The sequence below is a fragment of the Dendrobates tinctorius genome, unplaced genomic scaffold (assembly GCF_039654945.1).
Source record: "Dendrobates tinctorius isolate UK_male_01 unplaced genomic scaffold, ASM3965494v1 ptg000009l, whole genome shotgun sequence".
NCBI lineage: Eukaryota > Metazoa > Chordata > Amphibia > Anura > Dendrobatidae > Dendrobates > Dendrobates tinctorius.
The window spans coordinates 19,189,256-19,201,923 of record NW_027361677.1 but is presented as its reverse complement, the minus strand read 5'-3'; the positions used below and the strand labels follow the sequence as shown (position 1 = coordinate 19,201,923).

The window sequence follows — 12,668 nt, the reverse complement described above, 5'->3', positions numbered from 1 at the left end:
TGCAGTCATATAAGGGTAATGGCGGCAGCGGTAATTAGCCTTCACTAATTGATGCCATTAATTTACTCAAACAGTAAAAGATTCAAGATGAAAGCACAATTATGGTTGGACGATTATTCATTCCAATGTTTATCAAAATCATTTATCAACGTGGCCCCCGACAACGATTGTTATGGAGGCTTCTCGGCGTATGCTAGACCCCGTAGAGAGAAATATCAGCATACGTTCCCAGGCTCAGATATGGCGCCAGTGCGAAAAGTGGTCGAAAATCAGCCCAAAACTGATCCCATACTGCTAATAACCTTACCTGGGCCGACCCCAGTCAAGTGCCTTTAGGTAGGAAACCCTGTATGGGGTGGGCCAGTTTATGCTTTCCTGGTTTTATGTTGGTTTTTTAATTCCTCAATGATCAGACCCAAGATGGACCTTTCTTATTGTGATATATATATATATATATATATATATAGGGGTTAAGTTATTTGCATAATGGGCTGGCCTTTATGTGGATACCTATGAGACACCGCGACAGGAACTGCCGAGGCACCGCCTCGTGTTGCAGGGGGGAAGGAAAAGGGAGTCGGAAAGAACCCATGACCTAGAGAGAAGGGGCGTGGTAAGCGAGGGGAAGAGTGAGAGTTGAGCGCGGGAAAAGTCAGAGTTCTTGCCATAGGGAAGAGAGCAGGGACCGGCTGCATGCCGCCGAGAGAGATAGACTGCAGAGCAGAGACCCAGGACGGGGGCAGTGGGGACTCCCGGGTACCAGTGGGTGCACGGAGAGACGGGCGCCAAGTGAAGCATTGCGGTGCGTCTATCCAGGTACCAGCGGGCATCCAGTTAGTGGCGGGTGCACAGACAAGCACACGCCGTGTAGAAACATGCGCACAGCTTCACTCTTCTGCTCTGCAGTTCAACGGACTAGGGGCAAAACCGATGACCGCCCGCTGCCGTGTGTACCGTGAGGAACCCTGAAGATGCATCACCGGCCTCTGCCGGCATCCCATCACCCATTGGACTGCAAGCGAATAAAGGACAGCGGAGTCACGATAAGCTGAATCTGATAAAATCGACTGTGGAGTTAAAATAACCATTACACTATTTAATTTGTTTAACCCCTTGTTGGCTTCCCTATAACCCTTGCTCTGCGCCTCTGTGTTACTGCATCCTGTTAGCTGCTTTACATGGAGGAGGTCCGCCGTATCTCCACCCCAGGGTGTGATCTGGGGCCTAAGTGGCTGGCCTCCAAAGGCAGCAGCATTCAGTGTGCGGAGAGGAAGCACTCCAGGGAAGGGTTTGTGCGGGTGTTTAATGACCTGAACCCTAAGTGATCCCCGCTAAGAGAAGGACGGTGTTTTGTTGTTTTGCCCAGAGGGCCATGTTTACTTTTTTCAAACTTGATTTATGCTGCATTTAATAAACCAAGCACATTCTTAAAGAGACAGTGTTCAGTTTCTACCTCTGTGTCCAGCAGAGTGATCCGATCTACCACAATACATCATTTGGAACCTCAGTTACAGGGGAACGCAGCCCACTATACGCCCCAGACTGGCTATGCAGGTTAGTGCTGCTGCTTTTATTTATTACATAGTGGTCATTGAATGATATGTAGCTGGCGAGAGAGAAGACATCAGCAGTAAGAAACGGCCAGAGACTCGACCTGCTTCTGCTAGATTTTAAGGGTCGGAGCTTTAAGCAGTGCACTGTAAATTTTACAATGGCGTGCGATTAAAGCATTGATAATCTTCTATCACTTGGATGCTATCAGATAAATAAAAACTAGCAAAGGGCAGGAAATATTTGAAAATATTTAAATAATCATGACTTACTTATTCAATCCCCCACCCCCAGCCGGGACAGTCCAGTGGTCCCTGCTGGTCTTGCAGCAATGATGTAACATCCATCATGTAGGTGACCGCTGCTGGCAATCATCAAGGCAGGGAATGGTAATTGGAATGACGAACCTGACGTCATTGCTGCAGGACAGGAGGGGACCACCAGTGCGGCACACCCTGGAGGCTTCGTTGACCATTCCAAACTAAGCTGCGTGAGAACTGACACAAGAATGTTGACTTACAGCAAAGTGCGACTTCGGCTCATGTCTTTTTTGATTGCCTGATTCATGTAATATCACGTTCCCCCTGCAGCAGACACCTGCAGCTAATCATTAAGAAAAGGAATAGGTCATAAAGGACAACTTTTTGTTTAGAGCACAAGCCCATCTCTCTCATCTCCACCAACATTATCTTCTGCTATATTGTAGCACTAGAGAACATCTATAGAGATCCATCCCATGAAGCGGCTTGCGTCTTATTAGACCTCGTCAGTGCAAGATACTTGGATAGCAGCTGGGATGAAAGAAGCAAGAAATCCATTTATTCCACAATACAAAACTAGAGAAAAAAAAACCTAAAAACTGGAGATTAAATCACTGTTAATCACATTGTATCTCTTCCGCCGAGCCATTATAAAGCCGGCGATATTTGCTCGTCATGTTCTTCCAATCATTTACACATCAAGACCAATTACAAGAACCTTCAAAGACGATTTTCTTTTTTTTTTTCAAAAGAAACACTTCCTGTTTGATTTGCAACATCAGCACTTAATTGAGAGCGCGTTTCATTACCATCGAGCGCAGATAAAAGAGAGATCCTTGTGCATTATTCAGAGTGTAATAAATTGGTGAAGAACTCGAGAGATCACTGAGAAGGATGGTGCGAGAACACGGACCCGGTGCGGGCTGCTAATTACTGAGGGTCATTGAGGCAATATCCTCAGATATGGTGAGAAGTCGGGGAAGGGAGGGAATGGAGAAATAGGTCACAGAATAGATTGTTGGTAAAAGCAAACATCGGTAAGAAAAAGCATAATGCAGCACATTGAAAGAAAACTAATGGTAAGGACACCTTTGGCACGTAAAAAAAATTCTAACATTGGTTAAAAAAGCTGCACTAAGAATCACACAGCAATCTACATTTCTTCAATAATTTTCAGACCCCCTGATATGCAGTTTGCAGCATGCTCCTAGTTTCAGAATTTGTGATCGTGTTCCTCACAGAAATACAGGCTGGATGTAAACTTGTGTGTTTCCCCCAGTAATATAGGCTGGATGTGAGCTCTGTGTCTCTCCCTAATACAAGCTAGATATTAGGCCTGTGATTCTCTCCTAGTAATATAGGCTGGATGTGAGGTTTGAGTTCTCCCAATAATCTAGGTTGGATGAGAGGTCTGCGTGTCTCACAGTAATATAGGCTGAATGTGAGCTCTGTGTGTCAAGCTGAATGTGATCTCTGTATGTCTCTCAAAATAATATAGGTTGGATGTAGAGTCTGTGCATTTCCCAGTAATTTAGGTTGGATGTATGGTCTATGTCTCTCACCCAGTAATATAGGCTGGATGGGAGGTCTGTGTGTTTCTTCCAGTAATATAGGCTGGATGTGATATCTGTGTCTCTCCTAGTAATACAAGCTAGATGTTAGGCCTCTGTCTCTCCCAGTAATACAGGCTGGATGTGAAGTCTGCCTTTCTCTTCCAGTAATATAGTGGATGTGAGGTATGCTTATCTCTCCCAGTAATATAGGCTGGATGTGAGGTCTGTGTCTCTCCAAGAAATACAGGTTGGATTTATGGTCTAAGTGTCTCATAGTAATGTAGGATGAATGCAAGGTCTGTGTCTCTCCCAGTAATAAAGGCTGGATGTGAGTTCTGCATGTTTTTCCCTGTATTGTAGATTGGATGTGAGGTCTGTGTGTACAGGATGATGGTGCATTTCACTAGCTCCCATTTATCAGCACAGCTTCATTCCTCATGAAGGACCAGGGTGGACCAACCTCTTTTTACAATAGACTGTTAAAGTTTGATTGGTGAGGATCCGAGCCCCAAGACCTCTCCCACCTGAAAAATGAATACAGGTATATCCTCATTTGAATGGGGCTTAGTTGGAATACCAGGCACAGCCACACTTCTTTTCTTGCACTGTGTCTAGGTCATCCCTAGCCCGAGGTCCTCCATGTAGGAACATGGTGCCAAGTGGACAAGCCACTGTGCCTATGTACATTATGAGGACCAGACCACAGAACCTTCACTTTGATAATTGTTGCAGGTCCCATAGATCTGACCCATAAAAATCAAACATGAATGCCTGATCCTGAGGAAGACCATCAACGTTTACGTTCCAAAAATTAGTTTTCCAGAGGAGATTCACGTGAAATGATCACGCGATTTATCGGATTCACTATGCAATGACACCAGCCATTAGATAGAGGAAATGTTCTTACCTCGTATTTTGGAGGAATGCGAGCACCAAATCCAAGGGCAGAGAATCGTTTATCACTAAAAAGAGGCGACAATGAAGAGTGAATAGGGGTCTGACATACAAGTGTGAGGGTCCATGCAGAGTGACTGAGAAGGCCACGTATCATATCTGGGGTCACAGACAGCACAGACACAGAGGAAGGGGTGCGGAACACCTGTCATAATCTTGGCAGATTTCTCCCACAGCAACTAAGGCCTTCAGATACTCGTTGGGCTGGTAAGGGTTAATGTAATGGAGGGAGCAGCTATTTCGGGGATCTCCGTTGGATGCTGTGAAGTCTATGGCAACCTTACGAGAAGAAGCAGAGAGTCAAGCATGTTAGCGAGTTCCAGATACGGCCATGAAGGTGCAGATGTTGACTAGATGTGCATGCAAGGGGTTAAAGGGTTAATTCATAAACAAATAAATGTGACCCCCCCCTATCCACATTTCTGGGAGTCCAAAGGAGCAGTAGTGAGCATGTGCAACACCACCACTATAGACAATGAATGGAGTAGTAGTGAGCATGTGCAACACCCCCTATGACAATGAATGGAGGAGTAGTGAGCATGTGCAACACCACCGCTACAGACAATGAATGGAGGAGTAGTGAGCATGTGCAACATCATCACCATAGCAGTGAATAGCAGTGGTATTGCAATTTGCACATGCTCACTACCGCTCCATTCACTGCTATGGTGATGATGTTGCACATGCTCACTACTCCTCCATTCATTGTCATAGGGGGTGTTGCACATGCTCACTACTACTCCATTCATTGTCTATAGTGGTGGTGTTGCACATGCTCACTACCGCTCCATAGACAGGGAATGGAGCTCTAATGAGAATGTTCAATACCACCGCTATAGGCAGTGAATGGAGCTCTAGTGAGCATGTGCAATACCACCGCTATAGACAGTGAATGGAGTAGTAGTAAGCATGTGCAATACCACCGCTATAGACAGTGAATGGAGCCCTAGTGAGCATGTGCAACATCACACCTATGGACAGTGAATGGAGTAGTAGTGAGCATGTGCAATACCACCGCTATAGATAGTGAATGGAGTAGTAGTGAGCATGTGCAATACCACCGCTATAGGCAGTGAATGGAGTAGTAGTGAGCATGTGCAATACCACCGCTATAGGCAGTGAATGGAGTACTAGTGAGCATGTGCAATACCACCGCTATAGACAGTGAATGGAGCTCTAATGAGAATGTTCAATACCATCACTATAGGCAGTGAATGGAGTTCTAGTGAGCATGTGCAACACCACCGCTATAGACAGTGAATGGAGCTCTAGTGAGCATGTGCAATACCACCGCTATAGATAGTGAATGGAGTAGTAGTGAGCATGTGCAATACCACCGCTATAGACAGTGAATGGAGCTCTAGTGAGCATGTTCAATACCATCACTATAGGCAGTGAATGGAGCTCTAGTGAGGATGTGCAACACCACAGCTATAGACAGTGAATGGAGCTCTAGTGAGCATGTGCAATACCACCGCTATAGATAGTGAATGGAGTAGTAGTGAGCATGTGCAATACCACCGCTATAGACAGTGAATGGAGCTCTAGTGAGCATGTTCAATACCATCACTATAGGCAGTGAATGGAGCTCTAGTGAGCATGTGCAACACCACAGCTATAGACAGTGAATGGAGCTCTAGTGAGGATGTGCAATACCACCGCTACAGGCAGTGAATGGAGCTCTAGTGAGCATGTGCAATACCACCGCTATAGATAGTGAATGGAGTAGTAGTAAGCATGTGCAATACCACCGCTATAGACAGTGAATGGAGCTCTAGTGAGCATGTGCAATACCACCGCTATAGGCAGTGAATGGAGTTCTAGTGAGCATGTGCAACACCACCGCTATAGACAGTGAATGGAGCTCTAGTGAGGATGTGCAATACCACCGCTATAGGCAGTGAATGGAGCTCTAGTGAGCATGTGCAATACCACCGCTATAGATAGTGAATGGAGTAGTAGTGAGCATGTGCAATACCACCGCTATAGACAGTGAATGGAGTAGTAGTGAGCATGTGCAATACCACCGCTATAGATAGTGAATGGAGTAGTAGTAAGCATGTGCAATACCACCGCTATAGGCAGTGAATGGAGTAGTAGTGAGCATGTGCAATACCACCGCTATAGGCAGTGAATGGAGTAGTAGTGAGCATGTGCAATACCACCGCTATAGACAGTGAATGGAGCTCTAATGAGAATGTTCAATACCATCACTATAGGCAGTGAATGGAGTTCTAGTGAGCATGTGCAACACCACCGCTATAGACAGTGAATGGAGCTCTAGTGAGCATGTGCAATACCACCGCTATAGATAGTGAATGGAGTAGTAGTGAGCATGTGCAATACCACCGCTATAGACAGTGAATGGAGCTCTAGTGAGCATGTTCAATACCATCACTATAGGCAGTGAATGGAGCTCTAGTGAGGATGTGCAACACCACAGCTATAGACAGTGAATGGAGCTCTAGTGAGCATGTGCAATACCACCGCTATAGATAGTGAATGGAGTAGTAGTGAGCATGTGCAATACCACCGCTATAGACAGTGAATGGAGCTCTAGTGAGCATGTTCAATACCATCACTATAGGCAGTGAATGGAGCTCTAGTGAGCATGTGCAACACCACAGCTATAGACAGTGAATGGAGCTCTAGTGAGGATGTGCAATACCACCGCTACAGGCAGTGAATGGAGCTCTAGTGAGCATGTGCAATACCACCGCTATAGATAGTGAATGGAGTAGTAGTAAGCATGTGCAATACCACCGCTATAGACAGTGAATGGAGCTCTAGTGAGCATGTGCAATACCACCGCTATAGGCAGTGAATGGAGTTCTAGTGAGCATGTGCAACACCACCGCTATAGACAGTGAATGGAGCTCTAGTGAGGATGTGCAATACCACCGCTATAGGCAGTGAATGGAGCTCTAGTGAGCATGTGCAATACCACCGCTATAGATAGTGAATGGAGTAGTAGTGAGCATGTGCAATACCACCGCTATAGACAGTGAATGGAGCTCTAGTGAGCATGTGCAACACCACAGCTATAGACAGTGAATGGAGCTCTAGTGAGGATGTGCAATACCACCGCTATAGGCAGTGAATGGAGCTCTAGTGAGCATGTGCAACACCACCGCTATAGACAGTGAATGGAGCTCTAGTGAGCATGTGCAATACCACCGCTATAGATAGTGAATGGAGTAGTAGTGAGCATGTGCAATACCACCGCTATAGACAGTGAATGGAGCTCTAGTGAGCATGTGCAATACCACCGCTATAGATAGTGAATGGAGTAGTAGTGAGCATGTGCAATACCACCGCTATAGACAGTGAATGGAGCTCTAGTGAGGATGTGCAATACCACCGCTATAGGCAGTGAATGGAGCTCTAGTGAGCATGTGCAATACCACCGCTATAGATAGTGAATGGAGCTCTAGTGAGCATGTGCAATACCACCGCTATAGATAGTGAATGGAGCTCTAGTGAGCATGTGCAATACCACCGCTATAGATAGTGAATGGAGCTCTAGTGAGCATGTGCAACACCACCGCTATAGACAGTGAATGGAGCTCTAGTGAGCATGTGCAATACCACCGCTATAGATAGTGAATGGAGTAGTAGTGAGCATGTGCAATACCACCGCTATAGACAGTGAATGGAGCTCTAGTGAGCATGTGCAATACCACCGCTATAGACAGTGAATGGAGTTCTAGTGAGCATGTGCAATACCACCGCTATAGGCAGTGAATGGAGCTCTAGTGAGCATGTGCAATACCACTGCTATAGGCAGTGAATGGAGCTCTAGTGAGCATGTGCAATACCACCGCTATAGGCAGTGAATGGAGCTCTAGTGAGCATGTGCAATACCACCGCTATAGGCAGTGAATGGAGTTCTAGTGAGCATATGCAATACCACCGCTATAGATAGTGAATGGAGTAGTAGTAAGCATGTGCAATACCACCGCTATAGACAGTGAATGGAGCTCTAGTGAGCATGTGCAATACCACCGCTATAGGCAATGAATGGAGCTCTAGTGAGCATGTGCAATACCACCGCTATAGGCAGTGAATGGAGCTCTAGTGAGCATGTGCAATACCACCGCTATAGGCAGTGAATGGAGTTCTAGTGAGCATATGCAATACCACCGCTATAGATAGTGAATGGAGTAGTAGTAAGCATGTGCAATACCACCGCTATAGACAGTGAATGGAGCTCTAGTGAGCATGTGCAAAACCACCGCTATAGGAAGTGAATGGAGTTCTAGTGAGCATGTGCAATACCACCGCTATAGACAGTGAATGGAGCTCTAGTGAGCATGTGCAAAACCACCGCTATAGGAAGTGAATGGAGTTCTAGTGAGCATGTACAATACCACCGCTATAGGCAGTGAATGGAGTTCTAGTGAGCGTGTGCAATACCATCACTATAGGCAGTGAATGGAGCTCTAGTGAGCATGTGCAATACCACCGCTATAGGCAGTGAATGGAGTTCTAGTGAGCGTGTGCAATACCACCGCTATAGACAGTGAATGGAGTTCTAGTGAGCATGTACAATACCATCACTATAGGCAGTGAATGGAGTTCTAGTGAGCATGTGCAATACCACCGCTATAGGCAGTGAATGGAGCTCTAGTGAGCATGTGCAATACCACCGCTATAGGCAGTGAATGGAGCTCTAGTGAGCATGTGCAATACCACCGCTATAGGCAGTGAATGGAGCTCTAGTGAGCATGTGCAATACCACCGCTATAGGCAGTGAATGGAGCTCTAGTGAGCATGTGCAATACCACCGCTATAGGCAGTGAATGGAGTAGCAATGAGCATGTGCAATACCACCGCTATAGACAATGACTAGAGCTGTAGTTACAATGCTCACTACAGCTTCATTCCCACAGTAAACTTTAGTATCCCTGTTTCTGACTCTCAGTGGGGTCCTCGCGGTTGTGACCCCAGCGATCATGCATTTAGCACTTATCCTGTGGACAGAGGATATATGGTGTTTATGGGACAATCCCTGTAATTTGGAGGAGATTATAGGACAACTATGAGGACCAGGACCGCTAGTGACACCAAGATTGTGCCTTTTCTGGGAGTTAAAGAATGATCACCCCTCCTTCGCTTCCATGGAGAGGACCATGGTCATAATGGGTGGAAATGCCAGGGCAATTATGGGGGCAAAATGAAAGGGATGATGGGCAGGAGAAGGATGAGCAGAGGCAAATGTGGCATAGTTTTTCCTAATTTTTCCATTTATTGAACATGATGGTGGCCAAGACGGAAGACCCCTTTCCTTGTCAATAGACCCCCTGACCATGCACATGTCCATATCTCAGCACATTCACTAACAGCAGCCAGTAGGAACATACGCCACATAAATAAAGCAGATGACAGACGGGAAACGTACCGTAAAGTGGATTTGACAGCCGCCCATTATGTAATCAAGGAAGGAATAGACTCTGTGTATCTGTTATTAAATAGAGAGGAGGCCGAAATATTACACCCTGAAGTCACAAACAAGACCCCACAATCAGTATCAATGGCTTAACGTTCCCATACAGTCAACATAAACGGGAATATATCACATGGAACAGCGGGATATTATAGTGCAGATTAATATATAACTGCGGGAAAGCATTCAATATCACTTGTGTATTATTCATTTTATTTTCTGCTCTTCCATTGCTTAGGAGTCCAGTGGGTGGTCCTACTCAGTGATTGACAGCTTTCATTGTGTGATTGTGCACATAGGACCGCCCCCAGGACTCCTAGAAGAGACGGTCTGTACCTACATAATATTTGAGGTCCCTTCGTCTTTGCTTTATCAATGACACAAATGGGCCCCTCATTCATCAAGTCTAAGACATGGGAAAAAAAAATGTGCCAATCAGTTACCTTCAGATCTGATAATATAACCAACCCCGAGTTCTTATAGTTTCTTTTCTTTAACTTGTATTTTGGATTTACGCAGTCCCATTGTACCTGAAAAGAAATAGGAACAGGGTTCCTTCAGGTTCCATTGCTTGCCCTGTGCAATAGTCACCCAGTTAGCGTTGACAATGTGGAAAGGAAACAGCAGAATCCTGACACTGTTAGGATTCAGAGTCCCTGTTATATTCCAGAAATGACTCTGTTCACCCCTAGTTTTTGGAAGTTTACATGGGGAAAGCCTTAAAGGGTTTGTCACATTTTCATATGTGGATATATTTGGATAGTGCTTGTGAAAACAAACAATTTTTCAATTTACTTCTTGTTAACATTTTCAGCCATTCTTGAGATATTAACACTTTTCTTTTGTTTACCGCTCGTTGCCTAGGAAACTTATCAATTAATATCTGTTAATATCTCAAGAACGGCTGCAAATTTTAACAAGCAGTAAATTGCAAAATTGGTGGCATTGGCAAGCACTATCTGACAATATACATTTACAAAAATGTAAGAAAAAACCCTTTAAATCCTCTCTCCAAACCATCAAAGCATTATTGTTTTTTTAAGGTTTAAATTGCATTTTTTTTTTTTTTTTTTTTACTTATGAAAAGCATTTTTAAACATTACAGCAATGAAAATAGGACCATATGAGGTCCAGGATGTATTTATTTATTGGATCCCCCTTTATTTTTGGCAAAGTCTCAGTTTTTGGGGCATTTATGAAAAAAGGGGCCAAATGTCTCCACGTTTTCTTGTGTGACCCAACAATTAGTCAGATGTGGCAGGTCTGACTTACGGAGTAGAACTGCCGCCAAGTCACAAGTAATTTCCATTTAAATACCCAACATCTATATTTTTCACGCTTGTCGCTTCCCTGTGAATTCTCTCTCTTTTTCTCACCTTGTTCCCACCGATTCCTTTCTGCATCTCTTCAAACGTTGCATAAAACTCTCCAATAAAATCATGTTTTCCGCGGGAGTCATAATCCCAGACAAGGCACTGGGGGGAGAAGAGGGTTTGAAAGTGAGATAAGGAAGAGAATGAGGAATTAGTAGAGAGAAGCAGAGGAGGGAGTTATAATGAGGGGCGAAACACAAGTAAGGGTGAGTTACAGAATATTCAGTATGGAGAATCCGATGATGACTCACCCTTAGCTTCCTCTTCTCCTCGCAGCAGCACAGAGAACTCAGCGACACCTTAAATGGCTCCCAAACGGGGTTCAAGTTATTCTTAATAACCTAAAATGAGAATGTATATAAAGTATATAAAATGGCAACCTACCATAATGTCTGGGACCCCAATATTTGGATCACTACAAAGGGGTGTCCCCTGTCCCACCTCACCCCATGAAGGGAGCAGTGGTCCGACATGTGTCCTGCTTTCTCCATTCATTATCTACACGGCTGACGGAAACAGGACATGGTACCCTGTCCTAATATTCATGGGGGGCCTCATTCAGCAATCATGCATTCATTAAACTAATACCCTTCATTTGTCTAATTTTGTTCATTTTGTAAAACCCCCATTCCCCGGCTAGAGTTTGTTTTAAAACACAAATGTTGCTTTAATCACCATCCCCAGGTACAATGCTGAGTTTCTGCTGCTGTTCCCCATCGTCTACGGAGCCGACGTCACTTGAGCTCAGTGATTGTTGACGTAATATCAGTAACAGACAGTAGGGGCAGCGGAGACACTGTGATTGGACCTGGGGATGGTGAGTAAGGAGTTTTTCCAAATGGGAAAACTACTTTAATTGGCCCATTCTCACACGTAATTTAACCTTTTAAAGGGGTATTCCCAGGATCAAAAGTTATTCCTTGGGGGATATCCATTGGATAGGGGAATTTTTACTAATCGATGTGTGGGCCAGCAATCCCAAAATTGGGGCTTTGTCTGTGCACATGTTTGACCTCCCCTCCAATCATTCTGTATGGGCATATCCGAGAAAGCTGATCACAGCGCTACGCCATTTCTGACAGACCCATAGACAATGAATGGAGCGTTGGTTGAGCATGTGCTCTCCCCAGATGTTCTGCAGAGCCTGATTCTCAGTATCTGGAGCCCCATTCATGGGATCGCTGGAGTCCAAATTGATCAGTAAGATATCTCCTATCAATAGGATAAGGGGTGACTTTCGTTTCTGGACTAACACCTTGCCTCCTTACCTCGGTCCTATGCACCAGCTGTTCACTTTGGTCATCGTTAACTCTGTAAATTTCCAGGAATGGATCTGATTTGCTAAAAAGGTCCTAATGTGAAAAAATATAAATAAAAAAAATACAATACCATAAATTGAAGGATAGTAGCCTTAAAAAAAACCCAAAAAACTGCATTTACCCTGACCATGGAAATACACCAGCCCTGGATAGAGATGTGAATACAATAACCTTTTAACACCATTTTTTGGTGCCAAATCAAGTGCTGACTA

The 12,668-nt window shown here is 44.7% G+C and overlaps 1 protein-coding gene across 2 annotated transcripts in view; it reads right to left on the bottom strand.

Annotated features, from left to right (window-relative positions):
* The window catches only part of CPNE7 (copine 7), an 87,688-nt gene that overhangs the window by 43,770 nt on the left and 31,250 nt on the right, over positions 1-12,668 (bottom strand). For both annotated transcript variants that reach the window (XM_073583640.1, XM_073583650.1), the window contains exons 6-12: positions 12,406-12,489; positions 11,389-11,478; positions 11,141-11,239; positions 10,208-10,294; positions 9,720-9,779; positions 4,464-4,597; positions 4,272-4,326 (exon numbers count right to left, since the gene is read on the bottom strand). In XM_073583640.1, the coding sequence (XP_073439741.1) occupies positions 4,272-4,326; positions 4,464-4,597; positions 9,720-9,779; positions 10,208-10,294; positions 11,141-11,239; positions 11,389-11,478; positions 12,406-12,489 (609 nt within the window). The remainder of the gene's footprint in view (positions 1-4,271; positions 4,327-4,463; positions 4,598-9,719; positions 9,780-10,207; positions 10,295-11,140; positions 11,240-11,388; positions 11,479-12,405; positions 12,490-12,668) is intronic.